This window comes from Psittacula echo (genome assembly GCF_963264785.1).
Source record: "Psittacula echo genome assembly, chromosome: 4".
In the NCBI taxonomy this organism is placed as follows: Eukaryota; Metazoa; Chordata; class Aves; order Psittaciformes; family Psittacidae; genus Psittacula; species Psittacula echo.
In genome coordinates this window covers 201,157-219,823 of record NC_137738.1, presented here as the reverse complement: position 1 = coordinate 219,823, position 18,667 = coordinate 201,157, and the positions used below count along the sequence as shown (strand labels likewise).

General features: G+C 40.8%; 1 protein-coding gene across 1 annotated transcript in view; it reads left to right on the top strand.

Annotated features, from left to right (window-relative positions):
• Nucleotides 1-18,667, top strand: part of MTA3 (metastasis associated 1 family member 3) — a gene marked incomplete at both ends in the record, with an annotated part of 125,407 nt that overhangs the window by 1,169 nt on the left and 105,571 nt on the right. The window contains 2 exons of the mRNA XM_080616891.1: nucleotides 924-991; nucleotides 2,964-3,057. Coding sequence (XP_080473017.1) covers nucleotides 924-991; nucleotides 2,964-3,057 — 162 coding nt within the window. The remainder of the gene's footprint in view (nucleotides 1-923; nucleotides 992-2,963; nucleotides 3,058-18,667) is intronic.

Sequence of the window (18,667 nt, the reverse complement as noted above, 5' to 3'; positions counted from 1 at the left end):
TTAAGTCATAGATTCTCAGTTAGTTTGTTGTAATCTTAATAAGCACACATCCAGAGATCACGCACTGTCTTTTAGTGCTAACTGAGCTACATCAGGTGCTGTTTCACGATAATGTAGTGTCAAAACATTGTGGAACGGTCTTGCACATCATTGTGGTCCCCCCCACCCGACTTTTGTAAACAGAGATTCCAAGGTGCATGGTGCAGAAGCCAGGTGTCTCATGTAAAGTGTGATTAGCGTTTGAGGAATACAAGTTTTGGGAAGCTGTTGAAGGAGATGTGCTCCCTGTGAACTCTTTGTTACGTGGGAGCAGCTTTCAGCGTGTAAGTAAACGTCCGTATACTGTATGAAAATATTTGTATGTTAGTGATTGTCTGATTGGAAGAACCTGGCAAACCCATGACTATTACTGCTTAGTATCGTTTGCTTGTTACTGAACAGAGATGACAGCAAAAGCAAGTATCATTAAACATGTATTACTCGTTAGGACAACTCCACTACCACAGCATCTGATAATAACTGCTAGGCAGCATGTTTTACAAAAATACTCATCTCTGTAATACAAAAACTCACTGTAAGGTGCTCAGTTCCCAAATCTTCCCTAATCAATAGTGAGAAAGCACTGGGTTTATATCAGGTATGAAGTGTGTGGGTTGCTGAATGCAAGTGTAGGCTCCACCATGAGGCATTTAACTTGATTTCAGCACGATTGTTAAAGCACGTGTAGCACAGTTATAACTGGACTTTAGGAACAAATGATGTTAATTTGCAGTACAGAAATATTTCATTGTCTTAACATTCACTAAGAAATCTCACCTTTTTAATGCCTTCTATGTTTAGAAGAACGTTTTCTGCACTAACAGTGATATGATATTACATGTTCTTGGTTGGTACTTCAATATCTTTCCTTTTTTTCATTGCAGATTATGTGTATTTTGAAAACTCTTCCAGCAACCCATATCTCATCAGGAGAATTGAAGAGCTGAACAAGGTACACAAATAGCTGAGATTCTTGCTTAACCTTTGCCAGACTGTGCACTTTCAAACACTGACAGTGATTTCCTTCCCATAAGGTTTCTATTTTGGCGGGAGGGGGGAGGAGTAGGGGGTTGGTTGGGTTTGGGTTTTGTTTGTTTGGGTTTTTTGGTGTATTTTGTGTTTCAGTCACTGAGATCTTGCTATGTGATACCCAGTCCTTCTGTGCTGTTATGTTAGGCAGCAGCCAGTTGATCATTCCGGGTGGACAGGGGTACTCTGCTGTAGAAATTTCCAAACAAATCCTACAAGTGCTTGAGGAAATGAATGAGTTTAATGCTCTGTTTGTGAATCCATCTGGAATGATAGCAAATGCAGAATGCATCTGCTTTTGGATGTATCTGGAAAGAGCTAGTGGGTATCAGTGAGACTTTGCAGTGATCAGGTACCAGAATATGTGACTCCTGTGGCTGCTCATTGCTCTGATTATTGGCAACTGTGAATGAAGGATGGGCTTGTGAATAGAGACTGTACTATCTGACTTTAGCTGTGTGTATTTTGTAAAGAATGGAGGATTTTCACAGTGTCACTTTGGGGAAAGTGTGAGCCTTTTTCTTTGTTTTACTACTAAGACTGGTGTGGGATTTTTTAGCATAGCATACTTTAAATCATCCATCAACCAGTACTAAAACTTCCCAACATGTTATGTCAGAAGTCAATGATCAGAATGCCTGTCATGATGGAAACAATGATCCCTGTGGTTAGAAAGTAGATTATGGAATTGGTGACTTGCAGAATGGTTTTCTTCTTTTTAATAGAACGTAACACTGCTCCATAGCAGACATCAACCACTTTACCTACTAGTGCTCTCCAACACAACAGCCATTGAATTTGTGCATGGCAAATCAGTTTGGACTTTGATTGGAGAAGAGTATTTATGAACTGTAATTGAAGTGATTCCAGTCATGTTCTGAATGGGTTGTTTATTATCTTCAAACTGCATTGCATTGTGGAAAAACTGAATCTTGCTTGTGAATGGTAGAGCAGAGTCATACAGTGATTTTTTGTTACTTCTTATTTTTTAAGAGAGAGGTTTGAGGATATAGTCTGTAGTGAATTACATATTAAAGGCACTGAGCAAACGAGCCATGAAATGCTTTGGTTATTTTACCTAGAGATCAGATGCTTTTTTTGTCGGTGGTGATTTTGTGTAAGAAAATTAAGAGATGATATTACTCAGTGCCAAACTGAGTAACATGTTATAGTGGTTTAATAGTAAAACTCATCTTTAGTTTTAAATAAGTAATTCAAGGTGATGAACTGGTTTTGTACTTCTCATCACAAGAAAGAGGGAACAGTTCTTCAAATATTAATAGTTTCTTTACATTATCAGGCTGAAGGGCATGATCCCTATAATGAGTCAGGAAAACAGCTGTGAACTGAATTGCTTTTTTATCTTAGAGCTGCAATGAATTTTCAGACAATCCATGTTATATTCTGAAAAAAAACCCCAAACCAGTACTTTGAAATATGCATTTCTGTCTAAGGCTGGGTTGCGAGGAAATGTTCATGAGCTTCTAATATTTCTGAAGGGTTCTCATGTTAACATGATACTGGCATTGCATCTTTAACCAGCTGAATAATATATACATTCTTAGGACAAAGTAATTATAATTGATACCAGGTTGTATGGGGCTTGGAGCAACCTGGTCTAGTAGAAGGTGTCCCTGCCCATGGGAGGAGGTTGAAACTGGATGAGCTTTAAGGTTCCATCCAACTCAAACCATTCTGTGATTCTGTGAATTCTGTTGTCTGATCTGAGTTGATACTGGTGTCAGGAAGTTCTTCTTATTTGAGTAATTCTGTTGATTTCAGCCTGACTGGTCATGTGAGAGCTGCTAACATGAGGGGAGATGGCAAGCAGAGAGCATTTAATTTCTGTTCCTCATCTGATCAGAAATACATTCTGACTTATCTTTCTTTTGTAGACTGCCAATGGAAACGTGGAAGCAAAAGTGGTGTGCTTTTACAGGCGAAGAGATATCTCCAACAGCCTTATAATGCTTGCAGATAAGCATGCTAGTAAGTAGATTGTGCAGGGCATTTTTTCTGTCGCTGCCTGTTCAGTTTCTGTGGCTACTTAAAATTGCATTTCTTTGGCATGTGGAAAACATATTTGTATTGGGCATTAATTAATACCCAGTTAGATGCTTAGCATTACCTGATAATAGCTCTGCTCCTAGTAGTTGCTTCCAGGACTTAAGTTATAAGCTGTATTGAAGTGATTGAAAGTCTCCATTTGAAAAGAGAAATACTTTTTATCTGGAAGATACAGCTATATTTTATGTCAAGACTAAATCTGGCTGCAAGTTGATTTAAGCTTAAAAGCATTTGTGAGGATTTGATTTGACTTTTTTGCATTAGACATAAATATGTAGCGCTTACTGTAAATAATGGAATGTTGCATCACAGACTGAAAATCACTGGAGAATGTAAAATAGTTCTGTGCATTTGTGCTAAACGTAGGTATTAATAAGTAAAATAGTAGTAAGTATCATAAGGTTTGGTTTCTTTCAGAAGAGCAGCAAGTGGTAATAGGGGAAGAAAGTCTCATTTTCATCATGAAGTTAACTTGTCTTGGTAGCTGTCGTTAGGTCTACAACTGAAATACCATATTTTTTCCATAACTTTGTAATTAAAAATACGATTCTGAACACAAAACCAGACCTAAAACCTGGAAATGTTTGAGAAGATAGTTATTTGCAAACTATTGCACTCATGTTGGTAAATACACTGTTAAGTGTGTCAGTGTCTAGCAAATTTCTTGTAGTTTGTTGTTAAATAACATTTTGGTTGTAAATGACCCTGGAGTTTTTAACATTAATATGTGAATAAGTGATTATAAAGCGCTGTTCTCTAATTTATTGGAATGAAGTATCTTCAAAGACATTGTCTAATGCCATCTTCTGTGTACAGATACACTATGGGGTAAATAGAGCTTAAAAAATACCTTACAATTCGTTGCATGTCAGGTTTCTGTTAGTGAAAAGATACAAGTACTGTTAGTGAAAAGAACCAGCCAGCTTTTGACTTTTGTTTTATTCTTTCCTTGGTCTTACAGAAGTAGAGGTGATTCGAGTGCATAGTGTGAAGTACTAGCTTGTTTCTTAAAGAAAAATGATACATCTTGCTTATGTTCTAGGGGAATGAATTATTTCAGTGCTTTCCTGATAAGGTTGGGTTACTTCCTAGGTACTGGTGACCTATTTTACAGTAGCCTGCCCCTACAATCAATATAGTTGTTTGAGTTCTTCCATCTGAAATGTGTAGAAACATAGAACTTGCAGTGGGCTTCAGTAAGCATTCTAGCACTTCTTGTTTGCTTCTTTTTCTTTTCTAACGGAGGGGGCAGAGAAGGATGAAAAGAGGTAACGGTTTTACTGGAAATACATTTCTCTTTTTTCCCAATTTGATTTGTAAAACATGAATCGTGTAGATTTTCTTGGTTGGCTTGTTTTTTTAGAAGGGTGTTTTGGTTCTGTGGGCATCATTTGAGTTGGAGAAGTGGGTAAGAGTCTTCTGTTTCCTTTATGAGTTTTAGATTGCCATTTTCTCAGCACTTTGATGTCAAGGGCTTGTTGACGCGCTGTTGCACTTCCACTGTGGGGGTTTGTTGGTGTCAATAGAAGTACCATGGAATCTTCATCACATTTTCTCTGTGGAGATTCTCTTGCTGGTTTCTAGTGAGAAAATAGACATGTAATATCTAGGTGGTTGAACAAGCATCTCTAGAATCCCTCTGTCTCACAGGTAGTAAGTCTTCTAACTGGGTGTTCTCATGGATTAGGTTTCCCTGTGGACTTTTTGTTTGTACATGATGTTTTCTTTCTGAGCAGACTCTGGCATCAGCTAAGTTACCTCACAAGATGCACGTTGCAGGGGACAGCACGTAGTGAAACATTGCTTGCCTAGATCTTCCTCCAGCTCATACAGCAGATGCAGTTAAATGTCAGATCAATTTAAATGTTTTGATTCTGGAATATCACAGTGTTCTGTTTAAAAATATGAGGTATGTAAACAAAATATTTGTATATTTATGAACTGAATGTTTTGGGGATGTTTTCTATAGCTGAATGTGTTGATGCTTCAGGACACCTGGTGTTAGAAAAGAAATGCTAAAAGATACAAGTTTTTTATGGAATAGACATTGTAGTTCAGGCGCTGATTTCTCCAGTGTATGTGTCTAGAGGAGTCTCTCTCAGTGTAAGATCTGTTAATCTTTTCTAACGGCATTTTATATTGCTAGCGTTTTTTTCTCTTGTTACTATGAAATGGAGTTTATGATAAGGCCAACTTGAAAGCAAAACCAAAATACTGGCCAAGGTCAGCTTCTTGGTCTTCCACAGCCTCCTGGACTGAGTAGAGGAGCTCCGCTGGAGTGTTAACACCCACCAGCTCTTAGGTTGTAGCTGTTACCATAGGGTCTCTGTGAAGGGCAATACCTTTCTTCTTGCAGTGGTGAGGCTTACTTTGTGGGGAAAAGAAGAAGAGATGAAGAGAAGGCAGTACAAGAACTATTGCCATTATGACTGAAGTACGTAAGCAGATGAACTTGGAGAGATGAGACAAAACCACACAGCTCATTAAAATGGGTGAAGCAAACACGAGGTACAGAGATATTTTCTACCCGAATGGTGTGATTGAATGAGAAATTGCCAGCTGCGGCTGGATCTTTACAATTCAGATGATCCTTTAGCTAAAGTGGAGTTGATACAAATACTTTTTGCTAGCTGGGGACTGTACTAGCTCTGGACCAGCGCTGGGTTTGCTTACAGCGATGGATTCAACTTCTGTACTTCCTTCTTTTGTAATAGCTTTATCCACTATTACTTTTTACTTTCTTGAAGCTGAGTAGGATGGCCTGAGTGCATGATGCTGGTTTTTACAGTACTTCACATTTGAAAGTCTTCATCTGGTCATGCGCTATCGTGTAATACTATGAAGTCATTCTCTTATTGCAACTCCTCCAACAGCTTTTGCCTAGTCAGCCACCTGGGGAAGATATAGAAAGGAATTCCTGTTATCAGAGGCCGTTGTCTTCTGATTTATTAAAAGGGTTTGCATTGACTTTAGGGGTGCCGAGCTCCTGACTAAACGCCTGGAGTTGTGCTGGTGTTAAAGCCCACGCATGATGTATTTTTTCTCATCCACAAAACCGATGCTCTTGTGAATGAGACAGGAGTCAATTCAAAAATAACTCTGAGGCATGTTGGTTTCAGTGACCGAAAGATCAGAGGGAAAACAGATTTCTTTGTAGGTTACAGGAGCTGTAGTCAAAGTCTCCTTTTTTCAGTCTCTGTTGCTCTTTGTAGAGATCACTGACTGGCTTTGCTTCTTGTGGTTGAGCTAGTTGTAGGGTTTTACTTAGCTTTTGGCTCTTGAGCAGTCGTGTTCCATGTCACATTGCTTTGCAAAATGGTGTTTTCTGCTACGGCTTTTTTGAACATGAGAGATTTCTAGGAAGAAAAGAAAGAGTCTTGCTAGTGATCCAGTGATTCCTGTTGAGCTGGAATCAGTTCTGACCTTGGGCTGCCATTGATGTATTATGATCAGAAAGAAATGAAGTAGTCTCTTTATTCTTTCGTTTGTTTCTCTTTAAAGTAATGCTTGTAGTTCTGACTGAGGTTGGTGGCAAATACATAGTGCAAGGTGCTCCTGCCCGTGGTAGGGGGTTGGAACTGAATGATCTTAAGGTCCTTTCCAACCCGAACTATTTTATGATTCCATGATTTAGTAGGCTGGTACGTTTTCGTAGCTCTGGTTAAAAGATCTCAAAGTGCCTTTCACATAAAACCTGATAGTTTATTTTGGGTATTAATAGCAAGGTCCAGCAGTCCTGGAAGTGGTTGGATCTTACACAGTAATTGTGCTGCTGCTGAGCTCTTCATTACTTTAAGTAAAGATACTTTGTGTTTGTGAAAAACAAAGCCCAACCCCCCGATTGTTTTGCATACTGTCAATCTGCATCAGGATCACAATAATTGCCAAAAACTCCAGATGCATCCAAGTGAATGGAGCTGTTAATCTGATTTTTGCGAAGCGTTTTAGTTCAGTAGAGCAGCAGGTTAGCAGCTAGCTTAGAAGATGACAAGAAAATGATGTTAACTTGAGGAATATTGTTCATTGTATTTAATAGTAAGGCAGATTACTCATTAATATTCCCCAAAATACACAGAAGTGAAATGTGAATTCCCTTCATATGTCATCAGGCTTTTTAATACCTGGTTGCTGTTGCATAGTGGTATTGTTAGTAATTCCAGCAAAACCACAAGAGATTTTCCTGTGCTCTTCATTGGGCAGAGGAATAGAACTTAACTTCTTTTTTTCAGTATTTTTCTGCAGTGTACATAGAACTAAACCAGCAATAGAGAACTTAAACATTCAGTCTGTAAGGAAAAAAAAATGGTGTCTGTGAAGACCTTGGGGGTTCAGTAAAGAACTTGAGTAAAATCATAGAATCATAGAATAGTTTGGGTTGGAAAGTACCTAAAGATCACCCAGCTCCAACCCCTGCCACGGGCAGGGACACCTTCCACTAGAGCAGCTTGCTCCAAGCCCCTGTGTCCAACCTGGCCTTGAGCACTGCCAGGGATGGGGCAGCCACAGCTTCTCTGGGCACCCTGGGCCAGCGCCTCAGCACCCTCACAGGGAAGAGCTTCTGCCTTAGATCTAACCTGAACTTGCCCTGTTTCAGTTTGAACCCATCACCCCTTGTCCCCTTGTCCTGTCACTACAGTCCCTGATGAAGAGTCCCTCTCCAGCATCCTTGTAGCCCCCTTCAGACACTGGAAGCTGCTCTGAGGTCTCCCCACAGCTTCTCTTCTCCAGGCTGAACAGCCCCAATGTTCTCAGCCTGTCCTCATATGGGAGGTGCTCCAGCCCCTGATCATTCTGGTGGCCTCCTCTGGACTTGCTCCAACAGCTCCATGTCCTTCTTAGGCTCACACCAGAACTGCACACACTGCTCCAAGCGAGGTCACACAAGAAAACGCTTCGTGGTGTTCAGTGTTCTTAGTCATATATTTCACTCCGTATAATTCAGAACATTTTTAAGCTAGTACTACTGGGTTATTTTTGCCCAGTCAGATGATGATACAACCAAAAACTTTGTTTTTTCCATCATAGTGGTTCTTTTTCTTCATAGTGCTTCTTGTACATCAAACTAAAAAGCTGGTATCCAGAGAAGATGTAATGTTTCTTTGATCAGAGACCCTTTTCTGAAATATCACTTTAAGATGAGAGTCTTCTCCTGTTACTTGATTCAAATCATACAATTTCTTAGCATAAGAAATGGAGATTTTATTTGAAACCTTAAATTGGCTTCTTTTGGGTCTCATTAGTTCTCTTGAATGCCTGTTGTCTCCACAGCCTGGATTTAATTAGAAACACCTCTGATCAAAGGAATGTGAGAGAAATGTTAATTCGTCCCTTGTGTATGATCTCCACCTTCATCACTTTAAATATTGAAATAGTTAATACTTTTTGTGTTGTTTTAATAGGGTAGATACTTGCTTAGATTGTTGTATCCTACATACAACTTCCAGTTTATTCGCTTTACTGGTAGTGCTGGAAGAGTTTGCCATCCATCCTATAGGAAATGCTACTCAGAGGCATAGTGAGTTCTTAGTTACTCTTTTAAAGGAATTGAGTTTAAGGAGTTTAACCTGGTTAGCAGGTGGTCCTTCGAATGAAAAGAAGATCATTGTATTGCATTTGCCTCAATACAAATAAAAGAGAAACAGCACCTTTTAGGCTTATTTATGGTCATATGGGGGGAAAAAAATCAGGTCTTTAGAGCTCATGAGGTCAATTGGTTTGTATGTCTTACAGTAGTGTGTAAGTGACTTTGCCACAGAACTTAGTGTTAGGTTACAGTTTGGTTTTTAATTGCACTTGGTGAGGCCTCTTTCCTGCTTGCTGTTAAGAAAACAGATCTGTTGATGTTACCCTGGGATAAAGGATGCCATTTTTCTGGATGTTAGGAGGGAGAAGAGTGAAGGAGTGGAAGGCAGAGTTGAGAATCAGAGACAGGAGAATCTCTTGGAGCATTTATAAGGAAGAAGGCTTGGCTGCTAGATATGCCCGAGGAGTGGGTGAGCAGACTTGTGTAACCAGTTCAGTGAGATCCTACTGCCTTAATCTCAAGGCTTCTGTAAGTATAAACTAGTATTTGTTTGCAGCTTAGCGTCTCTGGCTCTGACATCTGTGTCTGCCCACACCTCCCTTCAGTGAGTACCCAAGAATTAGGAGAAAATTCTTTTTTGACCTCATGTATTTGCCCTCTTTTCTTTGAGGAAAATACACATCTTTCAGAAGTCTGTGTCTGCGAGCAGCGCATCTTGGGTTTGCTTTGAAGATGGGGTGGTGAACAGAGACAGCAAGATCAGTAAACCAGGAAGGTTTAGGGGGATGAGTTGCAGTAGCTCATTTGCTCCAGACGGGAATTTTGCATGTTATGCTTGTTTACAGTCAACTAATGGAGACATGCAAAGTAAGCACTAGCAAATTCAGGTATGTTGTGTTGCTTCTGGGGATGCTGAAGTCTGTGATGTGGGTGGGACACACCCCAGGAGGGTCATTTAAGGATGATACAGATAACTGATTCTTTAACTGGGGCAGAGTAGCTTCTGTGTGAAGGTATTTCTGTATCAGTGTGACTGTCGCTTTCACTGGAAATTAGGTTTGAGGAATAGGGTGTTTGTTGTGTGAGGAAGACCTGACCTTTTTGATCTCCGGAGACAAGGGAACGTGAAGTTTTCCTTCATTTCCCCGACAGAAATCCTTAACTTAGCATTTGTTTGGAGAGGGGAGGAAGAATTCAGAACGTAGTGAAATAGAGCCAGTCTTGTCTGGAATGACATCCTTGTCAGCAAGGAGGAGCGTGTCTCAAGGCTCCCAGTTACTCTTTTCAAGGGCGCTTTGGGTAGTCTCATAATTTATGTGTTTTGTTCGTTTGATTTTTGTGCAAGAGCTGTATACTTGTGACCCCCCCCGAAGTGTAAAAGCCCTATAGCAGCAGTAATGAGGAGCTTTTTTGCTTCTGACAGTGAAGCTCCTTTTTTTGTGAATGACATTTTAGAGTTGGTAGTTAACTGTGGTGTACATTGTCTCATTAACAACTTTACTGTCAGCTCTTGAGTATCTTGTGGAATCATTAACTACTGTGGCTGTTCAGACTCTTCCGTGGTGCAGACTGTCTTGTTAGATTGTGAATGCTAATGATTTTCTCTTAATGGAGTGAATGGATTTCCAACTAAGCTCAGGCTTTTAGGATTTTTTAGCTCTGGTGGAAAACTTACATAAATACATTGTTTTTTCCACCTGAGTATGTGTGATCTGTGTTTGGGTATGTGGGGGTTTGCACATGTCAAAATACTGTCCTTTCTTTAGTGTGTGTAACATGCATCGTTTGCATGAATTACAAACTAGCTAGTAACCGTGAGCTTTATCTTCTGACCTCTTCAGAATAAATCTGTCATTTTGGACAGCCATACGTAGATTTACTGTTTAATAGACCTCTGAAATGCATCTTCTATTTTTATTACTTAATTACTGACTGAAGGAAGTGGTGAATGCTCCATCTGTGACAGTGTTGAAGGCCAGCTTGGATGGAGTCTTCGGTAACATGGTTTAGTGTATGCTGTCCCTGCCCATGGTAGGGAGACAGGAAGTAGATGATTTTAAAGGCCTTTCCAACCCTAACTGTTCTGTGATTCTATGGTTTATCTAGTATGTGGAGCATGGAGGGACTCCGTGGGCTACAAGTTGTGGCATTTTCTTGAGGTCTGCTCACAGTATAAATTCTTCACACTTGAGTTTTTGGAAGGAGGCAGCACTCACAGAAAGCTGCCGAAGCAGTTTGTTCCCCATTTCCATATGTTCCTTGGGATTCATTTCCCCATGGTCAAGTTTAAATACGTGCATCAGTATTACTGTACTTCTTGTCCTGGGTTTCTTCTGGTTTGTGGAAAACATGTAACTCATCTCTTGGCTGCAAACTTTCTTGCCTCCTCCATGTTTGTCAATTGTGCAGGTCAGTGATCCTACACTGTTTCCTTGATGACTTCTAAAATACCGGTAACATTTAAATTGATTCTGTTGAGCAGGTGCTTTTGTCTCATGAAGATAAATAGGATGTTTCACGCTCCTGGATTCCATAATCTCAGATGTTTCTACTTTTTTTTTCCTTGGCTTGTAATTTGAAGTGTCTCTTCCCAGGATCTCCCCAGTGGACCCACACTGTGCAGCTGAAGCATAAATTTTAGACTACAAAAACATTGCTGGGTTATCTCTGGCTGTAAAGCTTGAATTAGAGATGCATTTTACACCTTCAAAGGCTTCATCGATAGCCTGATTGAATCAGAACTTTAGGGAATTGACAAATACGAATGATGTAAACTCACCATGAATTTAGGACTTTTCTCCTGTCATGCAGAGGCAGTTAAATGTGTGAATCAGGGATCAGGCCTCATGATTTAAAGCTTGCCAGCTGTAATTCTTGAATGTCTATAGCATGCTGTAGAATGAAGTCTGCAAGAGTTGTTCTTGGTAATACTCATGTAATGTCACACATGGTGATAGAGATAGAGCTAAGCCTGGGCAGAGCGCTATGTGAGAATGAATGTAGTGCTCCCTACCGGAGCTGATTCATGCAGTGCTGAGTGTGTATATGTGGTGTGAGGTATTATGGGAAGGGTAGAAGCAGCAGATCGGATTAATCTGTAAGGTACTTCTGCGGTTTGTCTGCAGATTACTTGTGTTACATGTAACTTGCACAAATAACAGGATGCGGGCTCAAAGCATGTGCTGGGTTTGACGTGTCCTGCACCACATGGAGTATCGGAGTGAGTGCCTGGAATGGCTGGGCTGCGTGGCAGTGTGATTTGTTTGATCGATATGTTGGTTTTCACTTCAGCTGCTGTTTGTAACCTTATCTGAGCAAGGCAGGTTTGTAGTATGATCCCGCTTTGGTTCTGATTTTGATGTGCAAAACAAGTGCTTCTGCAAGAACCCTTGCAGAGAAGTGTTTTTGTACTAAGGTAGAATATATCATTCCCATAAGCAAAACAAGTTTGAGGGTGTTTTATTTTCTGGTAGAAGCCTGTTCTACATTACTAAATTCCTAAAAGACTTTGAGGAGCCAAGTAGTTCGTCTTGGCTGTCACCCACTGGCTGAATCCAGAACTTGTTTGCAGATTTATCATAGTACATAAGGTGTCTTGTTGGTGCAGGTTGCATAGTGCTGGGCTGAGCACAGAGCACTGTTACACATACATCCAGAGGTTATGGGAATGCGTGTGTGTTTTCTACTTGTACAACAGGTCAAGCATTTATCAAAACCAGCACAACTAACTTAGCAGACTTCCTTTTTTTTATATGCCAAGCGATAGGCTTTAACTTTGATTTGTCTGCTCTTGTTTCTGTGGAGGATTGTGACAGTGCTACACAATGCTGAAGAGAGTCATGTTTCAGTTCCCTGTATTAAAAGTGCAGCCTTCTTTTGGCTTAAACCAGCACAGAAATTGTTAGTGTTGGCAGGGTCAGTGACCTGTAACCTCATGCTACACGGTACCGTGGCCCTTTGCTGTGTGACAGAGGCCAGATCCTTTGACGGATGCTGCTGTCAGGAGCAGAATCCTTAAGCTATTATTCTCAGCAGGGCCTCAAGGGGCCAAGGACTCAGTTGCCAAGCATCATACAAGAGAGAGGGCTTTGATATTTGGACAGCTTTTATATTTATGTTTGCCTCCAAAGGATGACCAGCTTCATATATTTTCATAATGCTCTTCCCCTTTTTCTTATATCCTTTTTTTATTTCTGTTTAGTTTTTTTTCTTCCTAAGAGGGAAGCAAAGCCAGGATAAGAATACTGAACATTCAACATGTATGAAGTGAACTATTTGTCTTGATCCTATAATAAAGACTGTTTTTGAATGTGTTGTCTACAAAGAGGATGATGAAAATGGCATACATCTTAAAGATTTGACTAGTTAATACAATGTGATGTTTATTCTTACACTGGTTTGGTTGGTTGATTTGTTTTCCCCCACCAGCATCAGAATAAAAGGTTTTAATAATTAGAAGTGATACACATATGTTCATATCTCAGTCGTATGTCTAGTTCCTGTTAATTAGAATCTTAAGACCTCTGTAGGTGCATCAAGGAAATAATGTATAAACCCCGGAAGAGCAATCTCTAGCATACCTTAAGATGGAAAACAAGTGATTTTTTTAAGTCTTACACAGACCATCGAAGTGAATGAGCTCCTCTTCCTGCTTGTCTCGTCAGGTCTATAAACAGAACAGCTTTCTTACCACGCCGGCATTGAGCAGACATTATCTTGGATAACATTCTTCTCATTTTAAAATCCTGCACGTAGAGCTTTAATGTATCTTCGTTAAGTTTACTCGAGAACAGGATATACAAATCCTGGTCTCTCTTCCCCCCCCTCCCTTCTTTCCTTCCTGCAAAAAAAATCAAACAGCATTCAGCCCTTCTGGAAGGAGATACTGTAGGGGATAAATAATTTGTGTTTTATAAGCAGAATCATATGCCATTCTCAGTAGGGGTGGGAAAGTGCTTGTACAATCTGCGCCTCGTCGTCTCTGCCAGCAGATCTTGAAAAGCTGTTTACCTGCTATTGAGGATGTGAATGGTATGTTAGAAAAGCAGCTGAGATCTCTGAAGCTCTGTGGTTATCGTCACTCTGTGAAAGAAAATGCCAGCGTAGACCTTAACTGTGGGCTCTGGCTTCTTACAGAGAACTACAGAGATTTTTGGTTTTCTTACTTATCTACATGATACATTTAATATATACACTGCATTTTGTTAAGGAGAGGCGACTACACATCTTGTTAACTAACTAGATCAGGCATACCTGTGGTCTCTTCTAAAGAAAAGACCCCCATGAGCATGGGGGCTGTATGGAAGTGATGGAAATGCTGAAAATCCAAGTGATGAGAAAAGTTACTAATGGCATCAGACTCACAAAAACAGATGTAGATCTCCATGTTCTCAAAATCGTGTCTAGCAATTACTCATGCAGGTTACATGGCACCTTCAAAGATAGCCTTTGTACTCCTTGAGTCAGATGATAGATGTAAAAGCTGATTCCTTGAGCAGTGTCAGCTTCCCCATGTGCTCTGTTGCTCAGTGGGTGGGCTGCTAGCCTGGCTTTGAGGGCAGAACTGAAACCTTACGCTTGCTTTCCCACAGCTTTCAAAGTATTTGCACTTCAGAAAAGTTACTAATTGGCTTCTAATTCAGCTGATGAGCTGGATACCAGTAATTGGACATTGCAGATATTCATCATATTGCAAGTAGCTGTGTTTGTGGCACAACTTAAAGTCTGCTGCTTGCTAATGAGCTGCTTAAAGTAGGGCTGTAGCTTCACATATCCTGCAGCAGGTTGCTGCTCTTCATACAGGTGTACACATGACCAAATGCATTTTAAACCCTGTAACAGCGTATTTTCTCATTTGAAAGGGTTTGCCTTTGAGTAGGTGAGACAGAAACCAGGTAAGGGGCATGAGAGAGGAAAAACCTAGTTTAGGTTTCTGATACCGAATGACCAGCTCTTTCACCGCTGCCTGCTTCTGTGAGACCCTTGTGTGGTGTTATCATCAACTAGTTTGAGGTGCTGCATAAAGTTAAAAACCCATTGTGCTTACTCCTGCATTTATTCATGTCACAGTTGATTAGGATGTATTAATGTAGCACAACACGATTCATCCTGCTTACGAAGGTAATTCTTCTCTGCCTTCCAGCTAGGGGCTCCTTGCTCTCAAAAATCTCCAAACCCAGTTATCCAAAAAACCCATCCATCACATTTTGGAAGGTGGAGTTTTCTGGTAATGAAAACTGACAGTGTTCGTTAAATGCTTTTGTTATAGGACTACCTTAAGCGTGAGAGAATTATAACTGACTGTTGCCCTGGGAGTTGTTGTTATTGTGATGTGCTACTTGGAAGGACTTAAAACACTCCCTTTTGCATGATCTTAGAAAGAATTTTGATTACTGGAGGGTAGGTGCGGTGTGTTAGTTCCTAATGGTGGTACAGGATAATTCTTCCTTTGTTTTGTGACCTCCTTTGGAACGATAATGATGAGATAACATGGGAGGATAACCTGGGTAATTGTGTAGGAAAACTGGATAACCCTTTGGTGGCCACATGACCATCTCTGCTATCCAATAGGAATTTCAAGCACTCTTGTTCCCTGTCAGTACAACTGATGAGTCTTTATTTTCCTACCTGCAGAATTGCTCAGATTCACACTTCAGATGGTAATATGCTGTCTAGCTGACTCATAATCCATGCACATTGTGCTTTAGATTTCTACTCCTGACAGTAACAGCAAATACCGAATTGATGTTATGTATTCTAACAGCCATCTGAGCATTGTACTAACAGCCATGGTGTAAGTAAAGCTAATTAAATCAGCTTTGGTAAACACTTTCTCAGTCAATTTGACAGCCTAGTCATGCATGGTCTAGCTCACGAAATTGATTAAACTGCTTTACTACAGCATTAGGGGCTTAAATATCACAACTAAGTTAGTACAACACAGCGTGTGGCAAGAGGCTTCACTCAGATGAGCAAATTGGCCAACTGCTCACCTAAGAGCTCTTCATTCACAGTCTGAATGTAGTTGTTCAGATGGTTAGACTTGATGTTCATCTTTTGTACTCAGTTTGGCAGTAAATGGATTTATTCCCCCTCCCCCAAATCTATATTTATAATTCTTAGTGTTGTAGCATCTAACTGCCAAATGCACACTTGATTTGGTTTTTTTTTTTTGCCACAACCAGATAAGCTTAAAAGAGACTTCTTTCCTTTGATGGGTGCAGTAAACTTGCTGCTGTGCAGCATTTGCAGCTTTTCATCTGCAGGTTTGGTGATATCTATGATGTATATAGTTTCTGGGCAGAGCATAGGGGAAGAAGGGATACAGGAAAGGGAAAAGCTTAGAAACTGTTCTGAAGTAAGGCTTAGTGGCATTATTTGAACTGAAATTTACACCAATCTAAGGTAATTTTAAAGATATTTTAACAACCTTTGTTAAACTGCTGTAACTTCAAAAATAGTATGATTTAGATCGCTCCACCTCAACTTGCATAAACCGGATGCATTTAAGCTGAGATACGCATTCAGAATGGGAAGCAATTAAGTTGAAGAGGTAGGAAGTTAATGCACCTCAGTTGATTCCTCTTTTGATCTAATTCAGTGCTAGTTTGTGCTGCTGTTGAAAAGAGTAATCTTGGGTTTTCCCATCATGTCTTCCCAGTTTAACTCTTATTTCTGCTTCTTGCCTTTGTGCCAGCACTAGCTTTTTCCGTAGGCAGAATTGATCTGGATTAAGGGACAACTAGGCGAGTAAAAACCTAGTTGCAAGGTCTGAGTCAGGGTGTTGTGGTTAAGGGTTCATACTGTGTGCGGAGCCCCACGAGGACCTATCTTTATTAGTGATGAGAGCGGGCAATGTGGAGTGCTCTCATCATGTTTGTAGGTGACACCACACTGGGGGGATTACCATTGATATGCTTGAGGGTTCCTAGAAAGCAAGAGGAATGGTCTGTTGAGAGGCTGAAGGTATTTAAGTGGGGAAAAGTGCCAAGTCCTGCACCTGGGAAGGAAGAGCCCCTGGCACACGGATACAGGCTGAGGACAGAGGGGGGAAGGGCCCTGGGGGTGCTGGCAGACAGCAGCTCCTTGGCAATGAAATTGGCCAACAGCATCCTGAACCGGATCACCAGGCTCACAGCCAGCAGATCCAGGCAAGTGATGATCCTCCCTGATTATTCAGCACTTGTTACATCACATCTGGGTACCGCATCCAGTTTTAGGTCCCCAGTACAGGAAAGCTGCTCATAAATTGGAGCAAGTTCAGCAAAACCCACCATCGTGGGTGGAGATGGAGAGGCTGTGGTGTGGGATTGAGCCTGCGCTGCTTGGAGAAGAAGCCAGCTCCCAGTGCCTTTGGGGAAGTTACAGAGAAGATGGAGTTGGCCTCTGCAGTGAGTAAATTGAAACAGAGGTGATTCAGATGAGATACAAGGAAAAGACTTTTCACCATGCTGGGATTGCTGGAGACGTTACGTGGCCTCTTTCCTTGGAAGTTTTCAAGACCCAGCTGAATCAAATGTTGAATAACCTGGGCTGACCTCACAGGTGAGCCAGCTTTGGGGAGGAGTTGGTACGAGAGACCTTCTGAGGTCCCTTCTCCCTAAATTACTCTGTTTCCATGGCTCTGAGATCCAGCCGACCTCTAGGTGAAAACAACATCAGCAGCTTGGTGGCAAGAGAGGGAGAGCTTTGTTCTTCCTCTTAAAACTGAAGATTTACTGCTCCTCCCTGAAGATAGGCTTCAGTATTTAAACTAATTTCTCTTACTTTCTGTTGCAGCAGACAAGGGGAGCAGATGGTGGGTAATTTTGACTTAGTTAAAGAAGAATAATATGTTAGAGGAATTTAACTTGTTTGCTAGCTGATGGTTAAGTATAGACTGGCTTGAGTCACATTTAAACTTTTAAGTATCTTTCAGGATTTGGTGGTTGTGTTTTTTTGAAGTTATTTTTAAGCCATTTTCTATTAGATGGGAGCATTCTGTTTCTAGAGGCTTGCCCTCAGTTTATTTTGATTTCAGCTGTAAAAGCAAGCAGTACTTCCTAGTGGCAAGCTTGAGTCATCACCTTACTTAACTAGAAACAAAGCCACTGTGTCAAACGTTGAGGTGACATGGACAGTTGTCTCCTTCTCGTGCTCACTAATGCCACCATTTTCTCACAGTGAATCCACAAATTATACGTGTGTGTGGGAATTCCTCATGTTTTTACAGGTGTTGGTGCATATGTAAAATGAGTGAGGATTCCTGTTTCTTCCCAGTATCCATGGCTCGATCGAGTCAGTTAAGTCTTACTTACATTGGGGGAAAAGGGAAAGGGTAAGTCTGCAACACTGCCACTGAAAGTATCACCAAGATCACTCTGCTTTTCAGGATCAGAGTGAGTATTTACCATTGCTGATTAAAAAGCCCACGTGTAAGAAATAAAGCTTTACAAGTGCACTGGGAGATGCCTGTGTTTGCACTCTAGGATGTTTTTCTTCACATAATGAAATATACCTTGTAAATATCTATAATGTAAATAAATATATAGTCATACCTAAGGCTTCTGAGGCGGAACAGTTTTAAGTTGAACTCTTATTTTTGCTCCACCCTCGGAGCAGTGAGGCCTGTGTCTGGCATCACCATTTTGCTGCGTTAAAATATCTGCTGGCTCTGAGCTGTTGCTTTGTTTTTCATCCTGAGTGCTGGCAATGTGCTTCGCTTCGGGCGGCATCGCACGTGAGGCAAATCTGAGTCAAAAAGGTGAAGAGATCTCCAAAAGTACTGGAAGTTCATCGCCACTTTTGTTCTAATAGGTGTTAAGGCCTGATCTGTGCAAAAACCTGGTTCAAAAGCAGCTCTCCAAAGGTTTGTTCAGATGCAGAATTCTTTGTATTGCCATAAGCAAATCGGTTTTGTATTTGTACTTGCTGTCAAGCAGATTTAGTGTTCTCATTTCTTTACGGTGTGCACTGTTTCCTTCCCTGCTGCAGGTTTGTGTTACTGCTGGGGCAAACTATACTGGTTTT